At 47.6% G+C, this 22,321-nt stretch overlaps 3 protein-coding genes and 1 long non-coding RNA gene across 8 annotated transcripts in view; 2 read left to right on the top strand and 2 right to left on the bottom strand.

Annotated features, from left to right (window-relative positions):
* On the top strand, positions 1 to 4,662 carry TSPO2 (translocator protein 2). Its single transcript, XM_061471901.1, has 4 exons — positions 1 to 157; positions 1,677 to 1,883; positions 2,189 to 2,327; positions 3,181 to 4,662. Exons 2-4 carry the CDS (start codon positions 1,711 to 1,713, stop codon positions 3,361 to 3,363), a joined length of 495 nt encoding a protein of 164 aa, XP_061327885.1. The 5' UTR covers positions 1 to 157; positions 1,677 to 1,710; the 3' UTR covers positions 3,364 to 4,662.
* A 1,478-nt stretch (positions 4,663 to 6,140) lies between these two features.
* LOC133278772 (uncharacterized) lies at positions 6,141 to 9,756 on the bottom strand. Of its 2 annotated transcripts, none has more exons than XR_009746687.1 (3): positions 9,280 to 9,756; positions 7,983 to 8,079; positions 6,141 to 6,261 (listed from the first exon to the last, which is right to left on the bottom strand). It is a non-coding gene; the product is annotated as an uncharacterized LOC133278772 (long non-coding RNA). The 2 variants fall into 2 exon arrangements; XR_009746686.1 differs by lacking the exon at positions 6,141 to 6,261 and adding an exon at positions 7,448 to 7,667.
* Positions 9,757 to 11,003: 1,247 nt separating this feature from the next.
* On the top strand, positions 11,004 to 19,043 carry APOBEC2 (apolipoprotein B mRNA editing enzyme catalytic subunit 2). Its single transcript, XM_061471911.1, has 3 exons — positions 11,004 to 11,396; positions 17,325 to 17,872; positions 18,409 to 19,043. Exons 1-2 carry the CDS (start codon positions 11,272 to 11,274, stop codon positions 17,863 to 17,865), a joined length of 666 nt encoding a protein of 221 aa, XP_061327895.1. The 5' UTR covers positions 11,004 to 11,271; the 3' UTR covers positions 17,866 to 17,872; positions 18,409 to 19,043.
* A 1,262-nt stretch (positions 19,044 to 20,305) lies between these two features.
* The window catches only part of OARD1 (O-acyl-ADP-ribose deacylase 1), a 191,064-nt gene continuing 189,048 nt past the window's right edge, over positions 20,306 to 22,321 (bottom strand). For all 4 annotated transcript variants that reach the window (XM_061471913.1, XM_061471912.1, XM_061471916.1 and 1 more), the window contains 3 exons: positions 21,898 to 21,956; positions 21,455 to 21,567; positions 20,306 to 20,903 (listed from right to left, as the gene is read on the bottom strand). In XM_061471913.1, coding sequence (XP_061327897.1) covers positions 20,801 to 20,903; positions 21,455 to 21,567; positions 21,898 to 21,956 — 275 coding nt within the window. In that variant the 3' untranslated portion in view covers positions 20,306 to 20,800. The remainder of the gene's footprint in view (positions 20,904 to 21,454; positions 21,568 to 21,897; positions 21,957 to 22,321) is intronic.

The raw sequence follows: 22,321 nt of genomic DNA, 5'->3' as shown, positions 1-22,321 counted from the left end.
TCTGATCGAGCCGCGCGCGCACACACACACAAACACACCCTTTTCCTGCTGTTTGGGTAAAACTCAGCCAGTTTCTTCACTGGGCATCAGCAGCAGACACCAGCCTTGGATGAGCAACCCTCTGTCTGTGCAAAGGGAAGAAAGGCAGGAAGGCACGGTAAGGGTTTTCCAGCTCCCACCCCGTTAGGTTACAGGGAGGCAAAATGTGGGTTTATAAGAATGTTATTTCCAACCCTTCTGCAGCCCCTCGGGTCAGGCTGGCAACTGCAAGGGAGCTGGGAGGAGGGAAACACCTACTTTCACATTTTACTTTCCTGAAGTGCTATAGATGAAGCAGAACTCAGCTGGAGCCGTTTTACAGTTTAAAAGCAGGACTAACAGCTATTATTTTTCTCAGTGTTGGGTTGATTTTCTGGTCCCATTGACACCTTAATAGCATCATAAATTGTCTGGTAAAGGAGTTTTTAGTTAGAGATGGTGTCTGGGGTATTTGTTCCTTACTGATGTATAAATCAGCTTGTACTGCTGTTGGGTGTTTCTAAAGATGGATGATTTGTAGCATGATGATAATAATAATTAGCATAGGATATAGCAGAGTGTTAATTGTGAATTAAAATAGCAGAGATGCTTGTGCAGATCAGCCCTCTCCTGGTGCTCCCCATCTCTCTGACCACCAGCGCCAGGGACACTTCCCTGCACAAAGGGGTTTTCTGTGCCTGCTCCTCTCTTCTTGCACTGCTAAACCCAGCCCTTCCCTTTGCTCAGGTGCATTTTGCACTTCTGCTGACAGCACAGAACTGCCGGGCTCCTGGAGAATCCCGTGTGTTATCCCCCATGAATGCTAATTTGGGTTGCATTCTCTAACGGATCAAAAGGGAAGGTGACTATGGAGACCAGACAGAGGAGGACAGGAGCCTGGCAGGTTCGGAGCCCTGCAGAGAATAATGGCAGGGGAAGAGATGGGACAGAGAATGAAACGCTTATCACAGCTGCCTTGTGTGGGAGCATAATGTCATTATTGCAGTAAATGTTCCTTCCTTTGATGCAAGAGGAAAACCACGAGCAAATGATGAAACTACTTTTGTGCCTCAGCTCACCTGCTTCAGAGGCAAAACCCCCTCTCTGCCTGCCAGGGTTACAGGGAGAAGTAAGCAAGGTCCATTGAGCTGTAAGGATGTTGGCTTGTTATAGACTTTAAAGTATAAATCCATGGTGAAAACAAGATGAAGTCAGAAGGGATGGGGTTTTCTGTGTGTGATCTGTCTGGGTTTTCCCATTGAGAATGCACACAGCTCTGCTGAGATGAGCACACGTTAAAGTTCATGTGCTGTCTGACTTAAGGAGGGATGATGGCAGGATCTGCACTCTTGTCTTCTAAGTATATAACCATCATAGCTGAACCCTGTCACACGGATATTGCCCTGAAATAGCAGGGGGAAACCACTCTGCTGGGCAGATCAAGGGGAAAAATGTAACCATGGCAGAAATAATTACCCTGTTTCAGAGATGAGGAGATGGGCAGAGGGCAGCCAGCAGCAGAGCTGAATGCAGTACTAAGTACCTTCTGCCTCAGAGACTGAAGTGGGATATGGACAGTTAGAGAAAACACTGGAAAAATCAAAGTAGGGGAAAACATCCTTTTAAAGTGATAATCAATGATTGTTTTTAACTTACAGCAGGCAAAAGGCTACTTCAAGCCACCAAGGAAGGATGTGGGCTTATACTGTTGGTTTTACTGTCCTGCCTCATGTGGGAGGTTTGCTTGGCTGGTTCATGAGCCGAAAAGGAATACCAGTTTGGTATGAGAAACTGAAAAAGCCTTCCTGGTGTCCTCCCCTGAAAGTATTGCCTGTTGCCTGGACCGTCCTGTACACCGGCATGGGGTAAGTTCTGCGATCTGCTCCCTCTCCCATCCTGCTCTTGGTGACACACAGAAGCCAAATTCTGGGCTAGGTACCACAGGCAATGCTTATGTGCAAGGACAAAGCCCTTACTTGGCTTTGTAAACAGCTACTAAAGACAGTGCTGCCCTGGGGAACATGTAAGAGCCAGGCGGGTACAAGCGAGGGCCACGTGTGAACACCCCTGTCCTGCACATCCCTGCTGCCAAACAACCTCATGTGAAAAGACTTGGTCTGTATTAGAGATTTCCTCACTGCAAACCTCTAATGTGTTCCTCTGTTCACAGCTATGCCTCCTACCTCATATGGAATGACCTGGGTGGCTGCAACAGCAAAGCGGTCCTCCCGCTTGGCCTCTACGGGGCTCAGCTGGCCTTGAACTGGGCTTGGCCTCACTTATTCTTTAGGGCACATAACCTGAAGATGGTAACGTATGGGTCACCCATTGGAGGCCTGGCTGCTGGGGTCCCTGCCACAGGGCTGTGGGAGGGTTTTCTAACCACTTGTAAAGAAAGCCACAAGAAGAGCTTTTGCTCAGATGCGGTTCACGCTGCACCTGGCTCTAGACAATGGTATCAGCCCCTTCCACCCCTCGCCCTGCTCATGCAGATAGCCCACCCAGCCAGGCACAGGGAGCAGTCAGCAGCCCCTAGTTAAGGATTCGGGGTGAGTGATAAGTCCTGCAGGGAGCCCCACCCTGTGCCAGCATCCCTGGGGTGTATTAGCAGTGAGCAGCTTATCGAGCAAACACAATGCGCTGTGCACTGCAGTCTATAGCAGGATGGGCACAAAGGTGAGGCACAGCTATACCAAAAAAAGCACTCACCTCAGGAGCCAAGGCCCAGGGGTGACAGAGGCACAGCATGGGATTTATGTTTCCATCTGAATTTTGTCACCCTGTGGATGTAAAGTACATTTGGAAAGTCTGTTCAGTGATAACAGCCATTGGTATTAACATAAATAAGGATGTGTCTGATGTGGCTGTGTGAGCAATACCAGCAGGAGGACAGTGATCATCATTAACAGTCTATTAATCCACGGAACTTGATAATGAACATAAATTAGCATCATTTTGGCTCCTGGTGTGACACATTCCAATCGCACAGGTTAGAGTTCAGAGCTAAAGCCCTAGGGTTTAGGATCGCTCTGGCTGACTTCTCACTGCCAAACCTCCCCCATTCCCATTCCATGTCCCCACCTCTGGTAGGATGGTGTGTAGTGGTGCTGGGGAAGGCTGCCCAGGGTGAGCACCAGCATCACGCTCATCTCTTTGATACAGGCACTGATTGACATCCTCTGCTTGGACGTGCTGACCATAGGCACCATGTGCTCCTGGTACCGCATCAACAAGGTGGCGGCGCTGCTGCTGGTGCCGTATCTGGGCTGGCTGGCCATGGCCACCTGCCTCAGCATCCGCATCTGGAAGGACAACCCCGAGCAGAAATCAGGGAAGAGCGAATAAGAGCAGGACAGAAATGAAGGCATTTGGGGGAACTACACTATGCTGATGTGAACCAAGATCTAATCATCTGGGGGGTTCATTCTGGGACAGGCATCGGAACGTGCCTCCTCCTCCTCCCAGCTTCACTGCAGCTGTGTCGAAGGGTTTGCACTATGCACCCATGTGCTCATTTGAAGTAACTGTGCATTCTTAACCTGGGAACAGCACTGCTGAGGTCTGAGTGACCTCAATGTTATCAGGTCAGAAGCCAGTAGCCAAATTAGGATCTCACGATTCCAGCATAACCCAGGGCAGCACCTGAACACCCCTCGTAACCCCCCAGAGCAGAACTTGTTCACACACGTGGTAAATCCCATCTCCTCTACTGGGACCAAACAAAACTGCCCTTCCCTGCTGCACACCGACCTTTAAGGAACTTAATTGTTTTTTTTGCTGTTTGTGCTGTTGCTTCATTTCCACGTATCTCCACGTTTGTGCCTTATACCATTAACTTTTTACCTGTCAGCAAGCAGTAATCTGCCTTGTTCTGCTGGTGAAAGGAGACTGGGCACTTTGGCTTCTATTTGTGGAGTATCGCACTCCTTAAGTTTCATGCTTCAAGATAGAGCAGCAATGATTAGAATGCAAATGCTTCTCCCGAGAGGAATCTTCTCTCTTCCACCTCCTTGTGCTACCCCTCACCAGCAAAGAAAAGCCACCATCAGTGCCTTTGAAAAAGGCACTTAAAACGTTGGTTTGGGTTTTTTTTTAAGTACAGAAACACAAAAGCCTTTGTAAAATTTAAGATCTTGCTCACACTGCCTTGAAGGTTGTAATTCCATGACTAGCGAACAGCCCCACACCAAGTCTGTCAGGAGCAGAATAGGCTCCTCATCCCAGAATCTGCCCATTCCTGAATATTATTAATCAAGAAAGGTTTAAATACATTTAAAGGTTTAAATCATTCCAGAGCAATGGGACCAAGCCACGACAGAACCAAACACAAGAGGTGCGTGGACTGGCTCTTGTCCGTCCTTTATTCTAGCCATTGCCTTTGATAGATCTGAGCCTTAGATGTTGCTGTCTACAGAGAATATTTACTATTAGTTTCTAATTGATAGAAGCAATCAGAATAGAAGTGAATAGCAATTAGATAGAAGTGAAGAAAGGTGGTGAGTGGGTTTTCTTTCTGGCAGCTGACTGTAGATTAGGGTGCTTGGGTAAACTTGCAAGGGGGGGAGGAGGGCTTAGCTGGGAATGTAAAATAACTCTATTTGCTTTTAATAAAACCAAGCCACTTCTGTTTGGAGAATAAATAAATCCAAGTTCTTATTTTCCTGCTTGGGATCCTGTGGGATCCTGTCTGGAGCCCACAGCCTGTGCTCTGGCTCCAAAGGGATGGGGACAGGCAGCCAGGCTCAGTGCCAGTGCCTGTTAGGAGTGAATGGGCTGTGTGGGTTCTGAGCCCAAAGGTCCCTTCAGCCCCTGTACAGTACACACACACTCACTTGGGGATGCATCCCCACAACAGGCTCCTCCAATACACTTCACACACAACTCCAAGGTAAGGAAGGTCAATTGTTGGGGTTTGGGCCCTTCCTGCATCACATCAAGCCTGATTTTTGAGCTCCTGAATGTTTTCCGGTCCAGCTCATACCAGCAGCAGAGCCGGGTGCTTAATGATGGGACCTAGGAGCACTTGGAATTGGTGGTACCTGTTTGAAACGTGGTCATACATCTTGTTCTGTCATTCTGAGCCCATCCATTATTCCTCCTTTGTGGCTGCAGGACACCTTTTCACAGGGCTGCTGCTGCAAGCACATTGCTGTAACCTCCCAAGTAAAAGCTGCGCAAGAACAGGCCATTGAATGGATGCAGCTGTGAGCAGGGCTATAAAGCAGGAGCAGGACTATAAAGCAGGAACAGGACTATAAAGCAGGAGCACTGCAAAGAGCACTGGAAAGATCATAAGCTACTTAAAGAGAGAGAAGAGTCCTGTGTATTTCAGGGCTTTATATAACTGAACTCATTTACAGTGGTGCCTCGTCTGTGTCTTCCAGAAAGCAACATGCCAAAGGACAGGAAGACATAAATTACTTCTTCCTAAAAAGAATATGATAGCTGATAGCTGGGCTGGAGACTCAATCCTGTCCTTTCCCAATCAGTGTGGCAAAGCCCCAGAAACAGGGATGAGCTGAGCCACCCAGTGAAGCCAGGAGGGCTAAAGCAAGTCTTTACAGTGCCCTCTGCTTTTGGAAAGGGGGAGAGTATTAATGAAATCACATTTAAGTTTTTAAGTGACACTAGATCTAGTTGAAACCTGCAAAGTTTTAATCACATTTCCAAATTAAGTAGGTGAATGAATATTTGAGCAGCTTTCCTAAGTGAGTCCTCTTTCCCCTTCCTCCTACTTTCATCTGCAGCTAAAAGAAAACCTGGAGTTAAGAGTAATAGGCTTTTTTGATCTTTTGCCTTCTCCATTTCCCAACTGCAGTGACTTGGTCTTGTCTTCATTTCAGTTTCTCTTCCTTCCAGCCCACCTATAAGTGCACCAAGAGCTTCTCTTTGCTCCTTGCATTCTCTTGCAGGCAGCAAAACCAGCAAACACTCCTCCACGTAATACACATAATAGCTTAAAATCAATTGGCAAAGTTAAATTCAGCAAAACACCCTCTTGTATTAATATTTAAAGCATCATTTGGTATATTTGCTATTTAAACAGATATAGTAAAACCCCTTGCATGAAAATAACTTTAATGACATTTCAAAGGCAGTCATCTAGAAAATACTTAATTATACCAATCCAGCCTCTGCTTTCGTAGCCCTGGCTTCCCATCAGCGCTGTGGTCACACCAAGGCTGGGAGGAGCTCGTGGCCACACAGCTCTTGTCCGGATCCATCCCTGTGCTATGGGCAGACCTAAGAGAACGAAAAACCCAAAGCAAAGAGGTGAGAGGCTTTCCTCCCTGTCACACATGATCCTCCCCAGGGGCCCTTCTAGCAGGGCATCCAAAGAAGCTTTTGCCTGTGCCGGCACTGACCAGGCGGGAGGCACGAAGGTGCCTGGAACAGACACTACGGCGTCAGGAACATTCATAACCCACGTCGGGACACATCGCACCCCACACAATTCAAGCAGTGACTCAAAGGCCGCGCATTCACGGCAGCTTTCACAGGGTCGTGGCATTTCAAGAGAAGAACCACCCCTCAGATCACCATGTCTGTGATGATCCCCCTCTTCAGGCTCAGCCAGTGCTTCCAGAAAGATGGACTGGGTACTAAACTGCTCATTACACTTGATCATAGCCCAAAGGGCACAGCCCCGGCTGCTGGATCCACAGTATTTGTGCATAAGCAAACCCCTCCTGCTTTTCTGCCCAGCCTCACCTAAGCCTTGTCGCATTCAATAATTCACCAGCTGCTCCAGAGAACACTCTGGCTCCAGCAGTAAGGAACTTTAATTGATTTGCTGATGTCTGGAGCTCTGCTAAAATACAGCCAAATGCTGCTGTGTGCACTGATTCAGGGCCAGGCTCTCCCCATCACTCCTCCATCAGCACTGATGATGCACAACATAAATCCCTGTGGCTTCCATCACCTACAGCGGCCCTGGGACCGATCTCCCCCTAACCTGCTCCCAGGAGAACTACAGCAGAAGCCCAGTAGGAAGGGAGTTGTGCTGCTTGGAGCTGCCATTAACTCCCATTGGAATGGGATTTAATTCCATGGGAATCAATTGGGAAGCCGGTGGTGCCTGCCAACAACGCAGACACTGCCCTGGCTCTGTGGCAGGGGGTGCGCAAGGGTTGGAGGGCACAGGGTGGGGGAACCAGGCGAGAGCATCACTCTGTTCTGCCTGCACCATGGCTCACTTCAGCCCCAGTGCCTCCTCCAGAGGGACGCAGGCACCACCCAAATTAAACCCATGGGACACTGTGGTGTTTCCTGCCCCATCTTTTAAACCCTGGCATTGTGTTCTTGCAGTGGGAGGAGAGGGACAGGATTCTATGAGAGCCTGCAGGGGCCAGGGGAGGAAAGCTGCCTCCGCACATCACTGTCAGTGTGTTTATTTACCACGTAACGGTAGATACAGCTGGAAAAAGCAGGAGGGGGATTGCTGCCAGGCAGTGTATCCGGGGAGATGTTTTGTTAGTGCCACCAGCTGTCCCTTTGGAATAGAGAGCACGTCTGCGCCGTGACTCACACAGCCCGGGTCTTGTTTCACTCCCGCATCCATCCAAAAATGTTCCTCCAGCCTGAGAATGCAGTAAAACTCTCCAGTTGCTGGCAAGGGCTTCTGCCGCCAGCTCTGTTCTGCTGCCCCTCTGTGATCAGCAAAGGAAAAGAGCCACTTTAACTTGTAAAGGAACTCCTGCTGCAATTAGAGGGACAGGAGCTGACCTGCCAGGTCAAGGGAATGCAGAACTCTGTGAGATGCCTAGTTAAGATGGGGAAAAAATAGTCATCAGATTGGTCTAAAGTCAGTGGAGAAACTATTCTGGGCTTGGATGGATGCAGGATCAGATATAAATGTCCAATACTCCAGCAAAGCCAGAAAGATTCTCCCAGAACAGGCTGCTGTCCTAGCCTAGTTACCTTTCCTGACAGCATTCCCATGCAGACAGCTCCTCAAATCTTACTGCAAGTTGTTGTCTCCAAGGTCCACTCCTGCCCATTCCTTCATGCAGCTCTGCTCAGGCATTCTGGCCTCCATGCTCCAACACAGTGAAGCCAGACCTTTCGAAAGAGAGGGAAGGAGATGCCAGATGTTGTGGACACATCTGCCATGGATGGAGAACCACAGCCTGGGTTTGTGCCACTGTGATGGAGTCAGCTCAGTGGCTGATCCTGTGGTCACCGCTGGGAGGTTTCCTCACACACTGCAGAAGAGGGAACCTCCAAGGGAAGAGCCCATGCCCACCAGCTGCAGTGTGTGGGGCATGGGGAAAGGCCATGGGGCTCTGCTGGGATGAGACTTTGGCATGGGGCAGTGGATGGGAAGAGGCAATGGGCTGACCCTTACCCTCCCTGCACAAGACCCAATGTGAGTTGGATCTCCAGGGCTTCTCCTGTGGCTGAGCTGCGACTCCATTGTGTCGAACAAAGCTCATCATCAACTAAATAAGCCATTAAGTCAATGGGGAGACGGGCAGGATGGAGGGAAAACTCAATAAACCATTGGCAAGTGCAATGACTGCAGTGAACCCAAGTGCCATCGGGAGGTCCCTTCACGTCCCAGCACCACCCTGGCACCTCCCAGCTCCTTTTCCCAACCCCATCCTGAACAAGCCAATAGAAAAAGGTTTCCATCAGTGGTGTCAGTGACCAGGCCCATGCATGGATGCTCCCATCACTTTGGGGGAACCAGGGTTACTTTGCACCAACCATAACTTATCAAAGCCGCCATCATTCCTATGGCTCCGACACCAAACACCAGATTGACAGCAACTCGACGGTGTCCTTTTATATCTCTGGCACAGGCAGAGGGGAGGATCATGACTATTTAGTGCTGAGCCCTAGATGGAGCCATGGAACAGCTGGGAAAGGGCTGGGCAGAGGGGGAGCCTCAGTGCCACATTCCCGAGATTAGATTAGAGCTCAGCTCTGAGCCCTGCAGAGAGGCCAGGCCACAGAACACTAAAGGCTGCAAGAAGGATGGGAGCTTAGCCCTCGAGAGCTTCCAAAAATAAAGAGAAGTGGGTCAGAGGGACTGAAGAGGGGCTGGAATGCTTCTTTGAAGCAGAAGGGTAAGAAGGAAACAAGCTGTCACTCAATAAGAGAGGATTCCCATCCCCAGAAACAGTGCCTGAAATGTCAGAGGTGAGAGTGACTGGACATGGGAGCTGGAATTCGAGCACAGTTACCATGCAAGAGGAAAATACCACACCTGCCCTCCAGGAAAGTATTTTAAGCTTAAAAATAAATAAAATCCTGTACCATGAAAGATCCATGTTCCACGGATAGGATGTCTTGGGACTTGTCAGATCCATCATTGCACTGTTGTCACAATACACTCCATACCGGCTGTGTCAGTCATCAAACAAACAACTTCTCATCACTAGCAAACAGTGTGGGAGCGAGGGGGATGCTCTATCCCAGAGCTGTTACCAATGCAGAGCCACAAAGGATGCTGTAGCACAGAGGCTGTTGTTAGCAGCAGGGGGGCTCAAAAGAGCAGCCAGAATGAGTTCTTTATGGTAATACATTATTTGTTATCTATGATAATAAGTTATCCGCCCCATGGCATAAATTTAATTCACTTTGTGATAGTGTAGATCCCTCTAAAGCCTCTTTAGAGCTGATTACATGTATTACAAAGACCAAATTTGGCCTGAACACAGGTATTCACACCTATTTGATTCCCATAGAATACAATTTATCCTCCTCAAACTCAGAGCAGGTTTTCCACTAAGTACAGACCGAGCACTCAATCAAATAGAGCTTAATATTTCATATTTACCAAATCTCGAGGATGGTGGGTTCTGAACCCAAGACACTGAGGTTTGATTTCCAATATGCTCTGGCTGAAAAAGGAGATCTGCACAGCCACACATCTTCCATCGACGTTCACCCCCATGGCACAGCAGGATTAGTTTCCAGGAAAAGCCTGACTCAGGCTTTCGTTAGGCTTGGCTCACATGGGACTTCTACAGACTTCAAATGATTTACGTTTAGAGCGAGAAATTGGAAGAATTTCACATAATCCTGAAGGGAAGGACACACACACAGCCCCCTCTCCAAACACATAAACCTCTTTTTAGAGCTCATATGAAAGCTACATTACTCCTGAGCATCCTTCTAGGTTACCACAGCCTCTTCAAGAAGTCTGCTTGATCCAGTGCCCAGCAACCCAAACATCCCAACCTCATGTCAATAAAATCTTTACAGTCCTCCTCGCCTCCCTGTATGAAAGGCAGGCTCCACACCCATCCCAGTAAGTACCTTACTGCAGTGTGCCCAGCGCTTCATCCTCAGCACGCTGCTGACACCAGTGCCAGTCCCCTGCTGCACAACCACACTCCACTCATGGCACCACCATGCAGGCTCCTGCTCAGTCACTGCTTCAACACCTGCAGAGGGGAAAAGAAACAAAGACCTGGGCAAGAATGGCTGAGCTCAGCAGTTTTCACCTGCTCACGGCCATGCTACTGTTCCCCATGTACTGAGCACTTACCAGAGTGAAAACATACACAGCAAGGGGCAGAAGCTCAGCACGTGCGCTTGGAATTGCCCCACACCACAAATACTGCCCCACTCTAAGGCTGACTTCAAAATCCAATCTGACACCACAACAAGGGAGATTTCACCTGCTCAGATCCTGCTTTCGGTGTCCCTGCGTGGATGAGGAGGGTGGGGGCAAAGGCAGGTCCCACTCCCCCAAGCACTCCTGTCGTGATGCTCCCAGGGGCCCAAGAGGCCGAATCCAGCAAGAACAGTGATTTTTCAGGAAACCAAGCGAGGATTGCCCCTCTCCCCTCTTGCCTGAGCCAAAACAGCAGTCCTTCAAGGTCAGCAATGTAATAAACTGGCAAAAGAAGGTAGATGGGAAAGCTGCCAGCTTTGCATCTTGCCAGGTATCTGTCACACTAATGGATAAACAGACCCTTCTGCTTCCAGGATTTTCCATCCATCACTTAACCCGCCCACTGCGAAGTTGTCACTTAATTTGAAATTAAAAGGGGAGCAAGAGGAATTGTTAAAAAGACCTCGAGAAAGCAGGGGAAGGAGGAGACACCCGAGAGCCTTGGGTCACCCTACCCCATCCAGCCTCTGTCGTTGCTGCTTTGTTCCATATTTAGCTCCTGACAACTGTGCCTAGCACAGGAACTCCCAGCTCTGTTTTTCCCTCCTCCCTCTCCCTTAGAGCTCTCAGAAATCGTTCCTTCTTTTTCCCAGTGGCCATAACTTAATACCCCTCGGCTCAAGAAGATGGCAGAGAAGCAGGAGGAGCCCAGCAACACCCAGAATGGGGAACCTGACAACGCGGAAGAGGGGGAGGAAAAGAAGAAGAAGCTGAGGCGGGAAGACCTGCCACCATTTGAGATTGTGACAGGGTAAGAGGTTGAGATACAAGTATGGGGGCGCGAGAGAGGGACGTGGGGATGTCCAAAGGTCTCTGCCTCAGCTCTTATGCTGGGTCAAAGACAGCATCTTCAGCCAGTGCATTGCTGAATATTCCTAAAGGAATTAAGCGTGGCTTTTGTTGTGGTGGGATTTGGTTCAAAGTTTCACTGAGTTTTAAAAAGGATGGATTCACACCAGGCAGGCAGATCTGTTTTACACACGCAGGTCTGTTCCTGCAGTGCTGGCTGCTCCCCTTACACTGCAAGTAGTCCCACATGATTTGCCTGGTGGTACCGGGATGGAAGGCACTGGCCCTTGATGAGTGCTGAGTATTGATTTCTTGGCGTGAGCAGTGGCTCTCTTGTCTGAGAGTTTCACTAATGTGGATTGGGAAAAGCACCCCTGCTATGGCCGATTTGCTTTATGAACCTAAGGGACAGAGTTTTCAAGAGATAAAAGCCCACATTCCCAAGGGCTCCTCCAACTCCACAGCTGGATCCTGACTTTCAGAGAAGTCTGACTCACAAAACAGCCCCAAAACCACAGGCAGCTTTCAGGACTGCAAAGCAGCAAGGGGCTGCCTTTGCTCCAGGGAGCCTGGCCTTTGAAAGAGGCAGATCTGAGAGATGTGCCAGGAAGCTGAACTGTCAGATATAATGGACAGCTGCAACCAGAACCAACTCGGTAATCTGCTATCTCTAAGCATTGCAAAATGTTCATTGTAGTAGTAGCAAGATGCCCTGTGTCACTCCTCCTTCTGGTCTCCCTCAGCAGTCACCAAAGGGAGCATTCCCACCATGTAAAACCAACTCCTGGTTTCTTCCAGCTGCTTGAATGTAAAAGCTAAGGCCAGATACTAAAATCCCACTTGGAATCTTCCTGCCTGTGATATGGTCACTGGGAAGAAAGATTCCACAGATAAAATTTGGGTGGCACTTGTGAAAGCGACACAGGAGGCAGGACCCAGGTCTGATCCCACACAACCAGGTTACAGCCCTGCACAGGGGTGGAAAAAACCACCATTTTCTTCTTAAAATGTGCCTGCTCTGGCAAAAATCACTTCCCAAGGTGAGGCTTCTCTTGGCCTTTGGTCTGTCACACAGAGTCATAGAGATAATAAAAGGCACTGCTCCAGCAGAAATGTAAGAAAAGCACATCCCTCTGCTAGGAACAGAGCTAAGACACCACAAATTGTTTATATGGCCATTGGAGCAATGACACTGGAGGTGACAACTTCTAGACAAGACATGCACTAAAATGAATCTAATTGAGGAACTCTGATTTTTCAGCATTAGAGCACTCACCCTGCAATTAGAAATGCTGAGGAATCGGGTAGTGGCTTCACAGCAGCTGGATGGGAACCGGTGTGCTTGTTATGGATGAAAAGTCCTTTCTTAGTGTCAGCCTGCAGTAACATTCTTTGTTGAAATGACAGGAGTGGTGCAGAATTTGACTGGACTTTCCACTCTGGAAAGGCGGCAGCAGGAACGGGAGGGATGATGAGTGCCTGCAAAAAGGAGAGCAAGGGGGAAATTCAACCTGTGAGACTTATGCTGGATGTGGTGCCTTTAGTGGAGAGGAAAATGGCAAGAAAAGAAATTCCACAGTCACATTAGTGCTTATAAATACCTTGTGGATTCCCGTAGGAATCGTGACCATGTCTCTTCTGATCATTAGCTCATTACTAACATGCTGACTGTTAAAGGTGAGAGTGAGGAAGTACAGCGGGAATCCTGAAGGACCTGGGAAGAGGCACAGAAAATTCCAGCAGTTCCTACCCCCTATCATCATGGGTTGGATTTCTCCAATTCCGTACATATTTGCAGCCACTGAACCCAGTCAAATAGGAGAAATCACAGAACTGCAAACGTGGAAGCACTGCAGCTCAGTTACACTGCATTTCAGTTCTAGCCCTTGGATTAGGGGCACCTTATGACACGCAGCCAAGTTTCCAAGCTGTTGCTTACAGCTGAGGCTGGCTTACAAGAAAAATACTGGGCACCCAACTACTCTGTTTAAGAATATTAACCCCTGTTTTGTCAACATTTGGCTCAACAGAGTCCCAGATAAATATAAGCCCCATCTGTGCACATTGCCTGACATTTAAGTACTCTCATTTATTTACGCTTCGGGGTGTAAATGAGGCTCCTTCTAGCAGGGATAAACCTTAGTTCCTGTCTCAGCTGATCACTGCAGGCTTCCTATAACCAATGAGCCCAGCATGAATGTGTTTACTTGAGAATAGCTGTCAAGGAGCAAGCAAGAGGACACTGGTTTATCAGATCAAGTAACTTAAGACCTGGAGAAGGGAATGGCAAGAAAACTTCACTGATTGCAAGAAAAAAAACAAACACAAAAGCAGAAAAGCAAATAGCCCAGGCACTGAAATATCTGGTATTTGTGTATTTTAAACAGCTTGTGAGGTCAAATTCAAGGCAATACAATATTTATGTTCATCACTTACAGCAGTACAGCTTCTGGTGTAAGAAAATATGAAAATGGAACTCATCTCCTGGGTATACTTCATTAGCATTACCTTTCCTTAATGCTGGAACAAAACCCATAATGGGTAAAATAGAGATAACATTAACATTTGTGCACCACCTATCATTCAAAGATGGGAAAACAGGCTGGCCAAGCATTCAGTATTACTAGGAAACCATCCTTTCAAAGCTAGAGTTGAGTTTCCAAAGCAGTTGGCTTAGTTGTAGTGGCTGACACAGCTATTTCAGGGATGCATATTGATGCTCAACTGTTCTGAGTTTTAATCTACCCAAACAACATAATCACGATACTTCACTTTGTAAAAGTCATGCCAAGCTGTACCTCAGGGTGAGGTTACACAGCACTGCAGTATGTGCACAGCCCTGTGGTACATGGGGTTTGTTCTTGCCTGTTCTTTCACTGCTGAAACACTCCCTGCAGGGCTGTCCAGTTACTCCTAGGAGTAACACCACCTTGTTTGAACCCTGGCTGCCAGGAAGGGTCACACAGCAGGGAGGACCCAGCTGAGCCTGGCCAGGATGGATGCTTGCAATTCACTGTCCTGAGGTGTCCTCCCTGCTCTGGTTTAGATGGGATTAAGCAGGTTCTCACTGACCAGCACGCCCAGCTCTCTGCTTGCCTGGGTGTCCTGATCAGCAAATTTTCCAAGCTCTCAGCCAGCTACTTGGAAAATGCCCTTAGCTTTGTTTATATTCTTTATTGGAAAGTTATTAATGAAGCTGATACGTATCCCATGTTGCTAGGAGGATGGATTTAGGTGGATATCCCAGATAATCTTAGGCAGACACTGAGATGGTGAGTGATAAAATCCATCTAGAAGGAATGACTAAATGCACTGCTGAGTGAACACATCCTGGAACAGATCTGGAACAGGTCACTGCTCTTCAAACAGCACATCAAAACATCCACACTCAGCCTCACCACTGACGTAATGGCTTTGCAGTCAAGAGTTAAATCTGGAATGAGCTTCCATGTGACTGCTGGGCTGCATTTAAATACATGATCTTATTCTAAAACAACTCATTGTAGCCTGACAAACTTAGTTCTGAAACAAGGCAGTGGGTGGCTTACATCAGACCCAACATAGCTGGACTTTAAAGAAAACATTGATTAAATAACCATTAACCAAAGAACCACTCATTAGCTAGAATACAAAGCAGGAAAAGTGCTTTGCTTGGAAGCATGTGAATTGTTTTGGCCCAAAGAACAAGAGAAAGTTGTTCAGGACATAAGAGGCACTCAGCTAAATTAGAGTTTGGTAATGCTCTTTGGTTTATGTCTTGCAATTCATCTTAAAGAAAATGAGACTCACTGTAACATGCAACTTTAAGCCATACAATGTAAGGGAACAGGTCAAAATGCAAAGAAAAGGAAGTTAAAGTTCCTCTGGGTAGTTTAGAAATTGTGCAAGCCAGCACAGGCTTCCCTTATCTAGGCTTGCGCAGACTCTGAATGCAAATCAGAGAACCATAGGCCTAATCATATTCAAAGAGCACGATTTATTTGCTCATTAATCAAAATAATAGTCTGTACCCACACTAGTGCTTTGCATCCCTCATTAATACACTGCCAGCTAAACCAGAAATAGTGTGGAAGGCTCCCAAACAGGCTGCTCCTATTGTTTAAATCCCGTCTCGTGCAGATCTCATCTAAGTAGAATTGAACAGTGTGAGGTTTAATTACAGGGTTTAATCAGCAGCTGAAAGCCTGCTCCTAGTAAAACTTCTCGAGGCAAACCTGTGCTCTGAACTTCCAGTCACGAATCAGCGATATGTGAAAAGAATTCCAGCGGCCCCATGGTATTCCCAGCGTAGATGCGATTCTGTGACCAAATCGTTTTGACTCATACATCGTGTTGCATTTGGAAGACCAACGATCCTCCTTCCAGTCACTTCCACTGTCTCTGGAGACACCTTGGGAGATGCTGCATCACAAATTGCTCCTTCCTCTCAGCAGGACAATGCTTTGGCACCGAATCCTGCAGCCTCACTGCTCTCCCAATTAAAAACTCCGGGAGTCTGAGGATCTGTGCTGACCTTTGCTCAGTGCACCCCCCGGAGAGGGCTGACATTATAATCCCACTCTAGATGAGACAGGAATGAATAAAACACTGTTTTACAAAGCCCCGTTATTGCCTCACTGGGAATATCAAAGTTACAGGTCCACCTAAAGCTCAGATGAGAGGAATACAACATGCCAGAAGATTACTGGTGTATAATAAATGGAGTGTTGTGTTACTCCTTTTCATTATTTCACTTTGGCTACCCTGTGCAGTCTTCACTCCCACCCTCTGTGGCATTTAGCAGGTCACAAGGCATGTTGTGAGCACAGTCTTTTTCATCTTTCCACCTAACGCTCTCAGGTACTAGTCCTTGTACCAATTACATGCTACAGGGGGTGATCAGAAAGCCTGGTACTCCCCAAACAAAGAACAGGGACTATGAGACAATGCAGCTTTCCTTTTTTGTCTCTTCAGCCACCAATGCACCAAGGCTACATGCAGTATTTAAGGGACTAACTGTAACTTCCTTAAGTAACAACTACCTTGTGTGAGCAAAAGGGCTCTGCAAACACATTACTCACTGCCATGAATCACTTTGGATTCTGCTTCTTTAGAAACCCAGAATGGAAGAGGAGGTGCACAAAAAGTATCTGAAGTTTATCAGCAGCATCCATGAGAGACCTCTCAAACTGCAGTGGGAAAAACACTTTCACAGAGAAGTTAGATTTGATCTCAGGTATTTTATTAAACCAAAGTCACAACATAATCCTACTGAACATCAGTATTCAGCTGGTACTGAAGGAGCAGAACCAGAACACATAAAAGGTGTAACTAGTCAGTCATACTTGCCTCTACTCAGAGGAAATCCAGCCTGCAAAAGCACGGGGGGCAGAACATTAACCAGCAATGCCAGAGCTATCATCCTAAAAGTGTAGGTCAACAGATCCCACAGGTTAACACTGCACCACCACCCTGACAGAACTATGTTAATGGCCTAGAAAACAAGCTCAGTCTACAGGTACATTAAGACTAGGAAAATGCTAAATCCTGTCCCTCCTTACCAACAGTAAATACCTGAGTCTCAAGAAATACATTTTAGAAGCAGGTTCTTCTTCAAATATGTCAATGCAGATACCAGATATTCCCAATACAAGTCTGCTAAAATTAAGTGAAAAAATACTAGGTAGAGAGCACGGGCCTGGAAGCCTCATCACACCACAAATTAGCTGAGTATCACAGGATTTTAGATGTACTTTGATTCTCCTACTAAAAGGCCTCTCCTTTTAATGCACAGAGAAACACAGCCACCATAGATGTGGCAACTAGTCCAAGATCACCCACAGGAACTAAGCCAATGCTATAACCCTTTCCTGTCTGCCTCTGAGATGCCTCTCTCCTCTCCACTCTCTAGGGAGCGCCTCCCAGCCATATTCTTCAAGTTCCAGTTCAGGAACGTGGAATACAGCTCCGGCAGGAACAAAACCTTCCTGTGTTACGTTCTGGAGACCCAAGGCAAAGAGTCGCTGACTTCCCGGGGTTACCTGGAGGACGAGCACGCGGCTGCCCACGCGGAAATGGCTTTCTTCAACACCATCCTCCCCAAGTGCGACTCCAGCCTCCGCTACAACATCACCTGGTACGTGTCCTCCAGCCCCTGCGTCACCTGCGCCGAGCGCATCATCGAGACCCTGAAGAAGAACAAGAACCTGCGCCTGACCATCATGGTAGGGCGCCTCTTCATGTGGGAAGAGCCAGAAATGCAGGCGGCCCTGAAAAACATGAAGTCAGCCGGCTGCAAGCTGAGGATTATGAAGCCGCAAGACTTTGAGTATGTGTGGCAGAACTTTGTGGAACAGGAGGAAGGAGAGGAAGCGAAGGATTTCGTGCCATGGGAGGACATTCAAGAGAACTTCAATTATTACGAGGAAAAGCTGGCTGAGATTTTGCACTGAAGCTCACGTGAGTGAGGGGTTCTCCTTGGTCACCTCTCTCCTTGTATCAGCATTACAGGCTCCTTTATTTCCCAGGTTCAAGGTGTCATCCAGAGCCCCACTTCAATTACTGTTACTTTCACATGTGCTGGGCTGGATTTGCCTGTACCTGAGCACTGAAAATGATCTTAGGCAGTAACTTACCCCTTCCAGTGTAGTCAGACCACAGTGGGCTCCTCCACAGCAGACACGAGGGATTTAGAGCTTTCTCTTTTTAAACACTTCCAGGAATAAAGAATCCACATGCGCTGGGTGCAACAAGAACATCTCGTTATTCCCCACATGAGTATATCCAAAAGACTTGTGGCAACAGGGAGGGGAGTGTGGAGAGAAGGGGATTTTACCCACCCCTAAAGCCTAGCTGTCCAGGGGAAAAAACGACGGCTAAAGGAAATCACAAGTCACCACTGCAGAATTCCCTTTTGGAACTAAAAAGTCACCTGTTTAAGGCATAAAACACGAAAGCATTTAAAGCTTCTAACATGTCTTTCTGTCCCTCCCCAGGACCAGTCCAGAAAAGCTCTATAGAGAGAGATGCAACAGACTTGGAAACCTGGGACACCCCTGCTTCCCAAAGCTTTGATTCCAGCAGGATGGAACACCAACTTGTGGAAGACCAGGCCCTGAGGGACTACAAATACACATACACCACAAACCTTTGGTGTCTGGCATTTTTCTGGGTTTATTTTGGCCCCATTTCCCCCCTCCCACCCCAAACCAACTCATGCTGCCTCTGCTGATAGGAAATGAGGCAGCACCATAGCGTGTGGTTTAAGCCTTGGATGCAATGGAGAGCAGCGGGTCTACAGGAGAGACTGTAGGCCTCATACTGGGACTACTTTATGAGAAAAGGTCTTAGAGCAAAGCTGCCAATTAGGTCAATGCATTTAGAAAGTACAACCTTCATAAATGTTAAAGAGATTCAAGAGGGGAAAAAAAGGGTTTTCTTCCTCTGTCCTCCTCCACAGTCAGAGCTGTGATTTAAATTAGGGCTAACGGGTCTATTTTAATGTGATGATAAAGCCCTAAGTACTCAATTGCAAATACATCAAATACCTTCTCCCCTCGTTCAATGACGTGTGCGATATGAAACTCGGAAAAGCAAAGTGAAATAAAACTAGAAGTCACTGCAAAAGCTATAGCACTATTTGTTCCTTCTTCTCTGGCTGTGAGAGGTCCTAAATCTGACCTGACAAGCGAGCTCATCCTGGGCCAGCCACAGATGAAACATTTCACAGCTGAAGTGCATCATTATGAAAAGGGAAAATCACTGCATGCCAAAACACATCCAAGAGTGCATACAAGTGCAGAATACTGAGAATATGGGCAAATCACTTCCCATATCAGCCAAAGCACAGACCACACAGGGGTCACAGAGATGCTCATCAGCTCAGATACCCAGGCAGGGTTTGTCCTCATCTGGACTTGCACTTCCTGCACTGTCACACGCTGGAGCAGTGCTCCTCACACACCCTCCCTGCTGCAGATCACCCCCCTCTCTCTTACCTCAAGTCAACTGCACTAAACTCAGGCATAAATTTTCCAGGTGGGAAACCCAAGCAGCATTGGGAACACCTTTGTGGAGCCCCTGGGGACTTCATCTCTTTGCCGCTAGAAACCAAACGTAAATGAGCAGAAGGACTGAATCAATGAGCAGTGGTGATGTCCACTCTTCATCAGCTCAATACCCCCGAGTTCCTATTTGTCTTACTGAGTTTTCCAATTGTGTATTTAGCTACAGCAATTATCCACTAAAACCAAGCTTAGAAAGGATGGCCAACACACACAGATGGGATCCATAGATCTGCACCGGCAAAGAAACACACAATACTGATGAATCACAATGTCACGGACAGAGAACACCCCATACATTCAATTCATACTGAAACCCAAATAGGAACCCTCGGTTATGCTACAAGCTGCTTATCTCCCATCTTTCAAGTTTATTCAACACATCTGGCATGTTTTTGGGCATTCAGTAGGAAGGAAGTGAAAAAGATTTGTTATTATGGGAGGGTGGGAAAATACAGACACAAAGGAGATGCAGAGTGACAGCTCTTCAGTACAGGAACCAAGCTTCCTAACATCAAGCAGTTACCAGTGAGCTGCTTTGCTTTTGCTACTGGCATCACCAAACACCAACCTGCGCATAACAGCTGAACTACAAATGCAGTAAAACAGGAATATGGAAAGAAAACCTTGGAACTCCACACTATGGCTTTTCAGAGCGTATCAGGCATTCACGTGTGTGGGCTCTCAGACAACAGCAACCATAGGATACAAAACACACCCAATAAAGCACCTTCACCCATCTCTAGTGTTCCCCTTCAAACCCAGCCTTCCTCCAGAACACAGCCACAACACATACACACACAGAGGAATGGCCAATCTGACACCAGAGTACTGCACAGCTCTTTATTTCATATTGACAGCATGATTCTCAACCAGTACTATCTCCTAACAAAAACAACTGTATTTGTGGCCAGAAGGTAAAAATTAGATTGCTAATCCTGTAATGAACAGAGTAAATCAACTGTATGCCACGTGTGGACACTGCAGAACGGGGAAAAACAAGTGACAGGGCTCCACAGCTCTCGATACCAACAAACACCCAAGTGACAGCCAGCTCCAGTTTCACCCTGCACAGGAGCTCACAGCTCTAGGAACAGCGAGGCTCTATGGAGGCCCAGTGACACCTGGTGGCTTCCAGAGACAGAGCCAGAGGGTTACAGCCCCACCACTGCTTTCTTCACAGGCTGCTCAGCCCCACATCCAAACTTGCTCGTGGCACCAACACCACCTGAGTGAGCTACGCTCCAAGGATGTGCTCAGCGTGCAGTTTTCCCCCTTGCCAGCTACCAGGTTCCCAGTCCTCAAAGCTCAAACGCACTGCTGCTCACAGAGTGTAAACTGTGATCTTGATATCAGTGCCTTCAAACACCTCCTCAAGTATTGCTGAAACTTTACTCCAATCCAGGCCATCAAGTCCACATCCAATCCTGGAAAACGAGACATGAAATCAGCTGTTAACAGCCCCTTTTGGAGCATGCTGTGAACAACCAGCCCTCCGAGCAGCTTCAGTTTTGTGTGGCACTAACCCAGCTCATAAAAAAAATCACAGAATCCCAGTCTGGTTTTGTTTGGAAGGGACCTTAAAGCTCACTCAGCTCCAAACCCTGCCACAGGCAGCGACACCCGCTAGAGCAGGTTGCTCCAAGCCCCACCCAACCAGGCCTTGAACAGTGCCAGGGATGGGGCAGCCACAGCTTCCCTAGGCACTCTGTGCCAGGGTCCCCTTGACCTCATAACGAAGAATTTCTTCCTAATACCTAAACTAAATCAACATAATGCACTTAAAGTAAGGAAGCAACCAAGCCTGGATGTTTTGCTATCATTTAAATACAGTGTGAAGTGCAAGTTTCATTTGTACAAGTGACCAGAAGAGAGGTGGATTCCTGAACTCGTATTTCACAGCAGAGGATCATCTCGCAGACATCCTCATACACAAAAAGCACTGAAGTATTTAGATTAGAGTAACCCCACTTCCTACCTAGGCATGGAGATGTCAGTAACTCCGTTGTTCAGAGAGTGAGCTTTCATGGCCTCTAAACTCTTCCGCATACTATCGTATGTTGGTTTGTGAGAAGCTTTCTTCTTTGTAATCTAAGCACAAAAGTAAAAAAGTCAGTTGTGCCTTTGCCATGATCACTGCAAACTGCTTTTTTATAATATCATATCCCACTACATTCCAAAGGTCCATGCCCAGAAAGAGACATGGAACACCCCTTGTTTCACAGCTTAAAACAGTGTAATTTAGCAGCTAGTTCTGTCCATTTAAAGCTTAACTACACATACAAACGGTTCCTCTCTATTAGCACAGCTCACTCCTCTCATTTAGGGGAGCAAAGTCAAAACCTCCCCTTGACTACTAAAGCCCTTATCATCTTATCAAATATAGTTAGGCAAGTACCCAAGTTAACGTCACACTCTCACCAGGTAGTAAATGTATCGGTCGTCTCTCTGGAGCACTGCCACCTCCCCAGTCTTCTTTTCTGAAGTGAAACAATTAAGAACTTGTTTTAAATCACTCCTATACCATTGTGGAATTCCCCTGCACCCCACGCAGCTTGGAATGTCCTTAGAGAGCTCAAAGTCCCCCCCCGCCGAGCCTTCTCTTCTCCAGACTGAATCCCCCAGGTCCCTCAGCTGCTCCCCATCAAACTTGTGCTCCAGGCCCTGCCCCAGCTCCGCTGCCCTTCTCTGGCCCCACTCCAGCGCCTCAATGTCTCTCTTGCAATGAGGGGCCCAGAACTGGATTCAAGGTGCTGCCTCACCAGTGCCCAGTGCAGGGGCACAATCCCTGCTCTGGCCCTGCGGCCGCACTGCTGCGCATCCAGGCCAGGATGCTGGGGGCTTC

Source organism: Pezoporus flaviventris, unplaced genomic scaffold (assembly GCF_033815535.1).
Source record: "Pezoporus flaviventris isolate CSIRO_AGI_PZ_B2104156 unplaced genomic scaffold, CSIRO_AGI_Pfla_v1 ptg000069l, whole genome shotgun sequence".
Classification (NCBI taxonomy): Eukaryota; Metazoa; Chordata; class Aves; order Psittaciformes; family Psittacidae; genus Pezoporus; species Pezoporus flaviventris.
This window is presented reverse-complemented; position numbering and strand designations above follow the sequence as displayed.

Bases quoted from the DNA above. Each gene is read 5' to 3' on its own strand.
- TSPO2 (XM_061471901.1), top strand. From the start codon at position 1,711: ATGTGGGCTTATACTGTTGGTTTTACTGTCCTGCCTCATGTGGGAGGT. The intron at 1,884-2,188 runs GTAAGTTCTGCG...CTCTGTTCACAG, and splicing joins GTCCTGTACACCGGCATGGG to CTATGCCTCCTACCTCATAT. The intron at 2,328-3,180 runs GTAACGTATGGG...TCTTTGATACAG, and splicing joins GGGCACATAACCTGAAGATG to GCACTGATTGACATCCTCTG.
- APOBEC2 (XM_061471911.1), top strand. From the start codon at position 11,272: ATGGCAGAGAAGCAGGAGGAGCCCAGCAACACCCAGAATGGGGAACCT. The intron at 11,397-17,324 runs GTAAGAGGTTGA...TCCACTCTCTAG, and splicing joins CCATTTGAGATTGTGACAGG to GGAGCGCCTCCCAGCCATAT.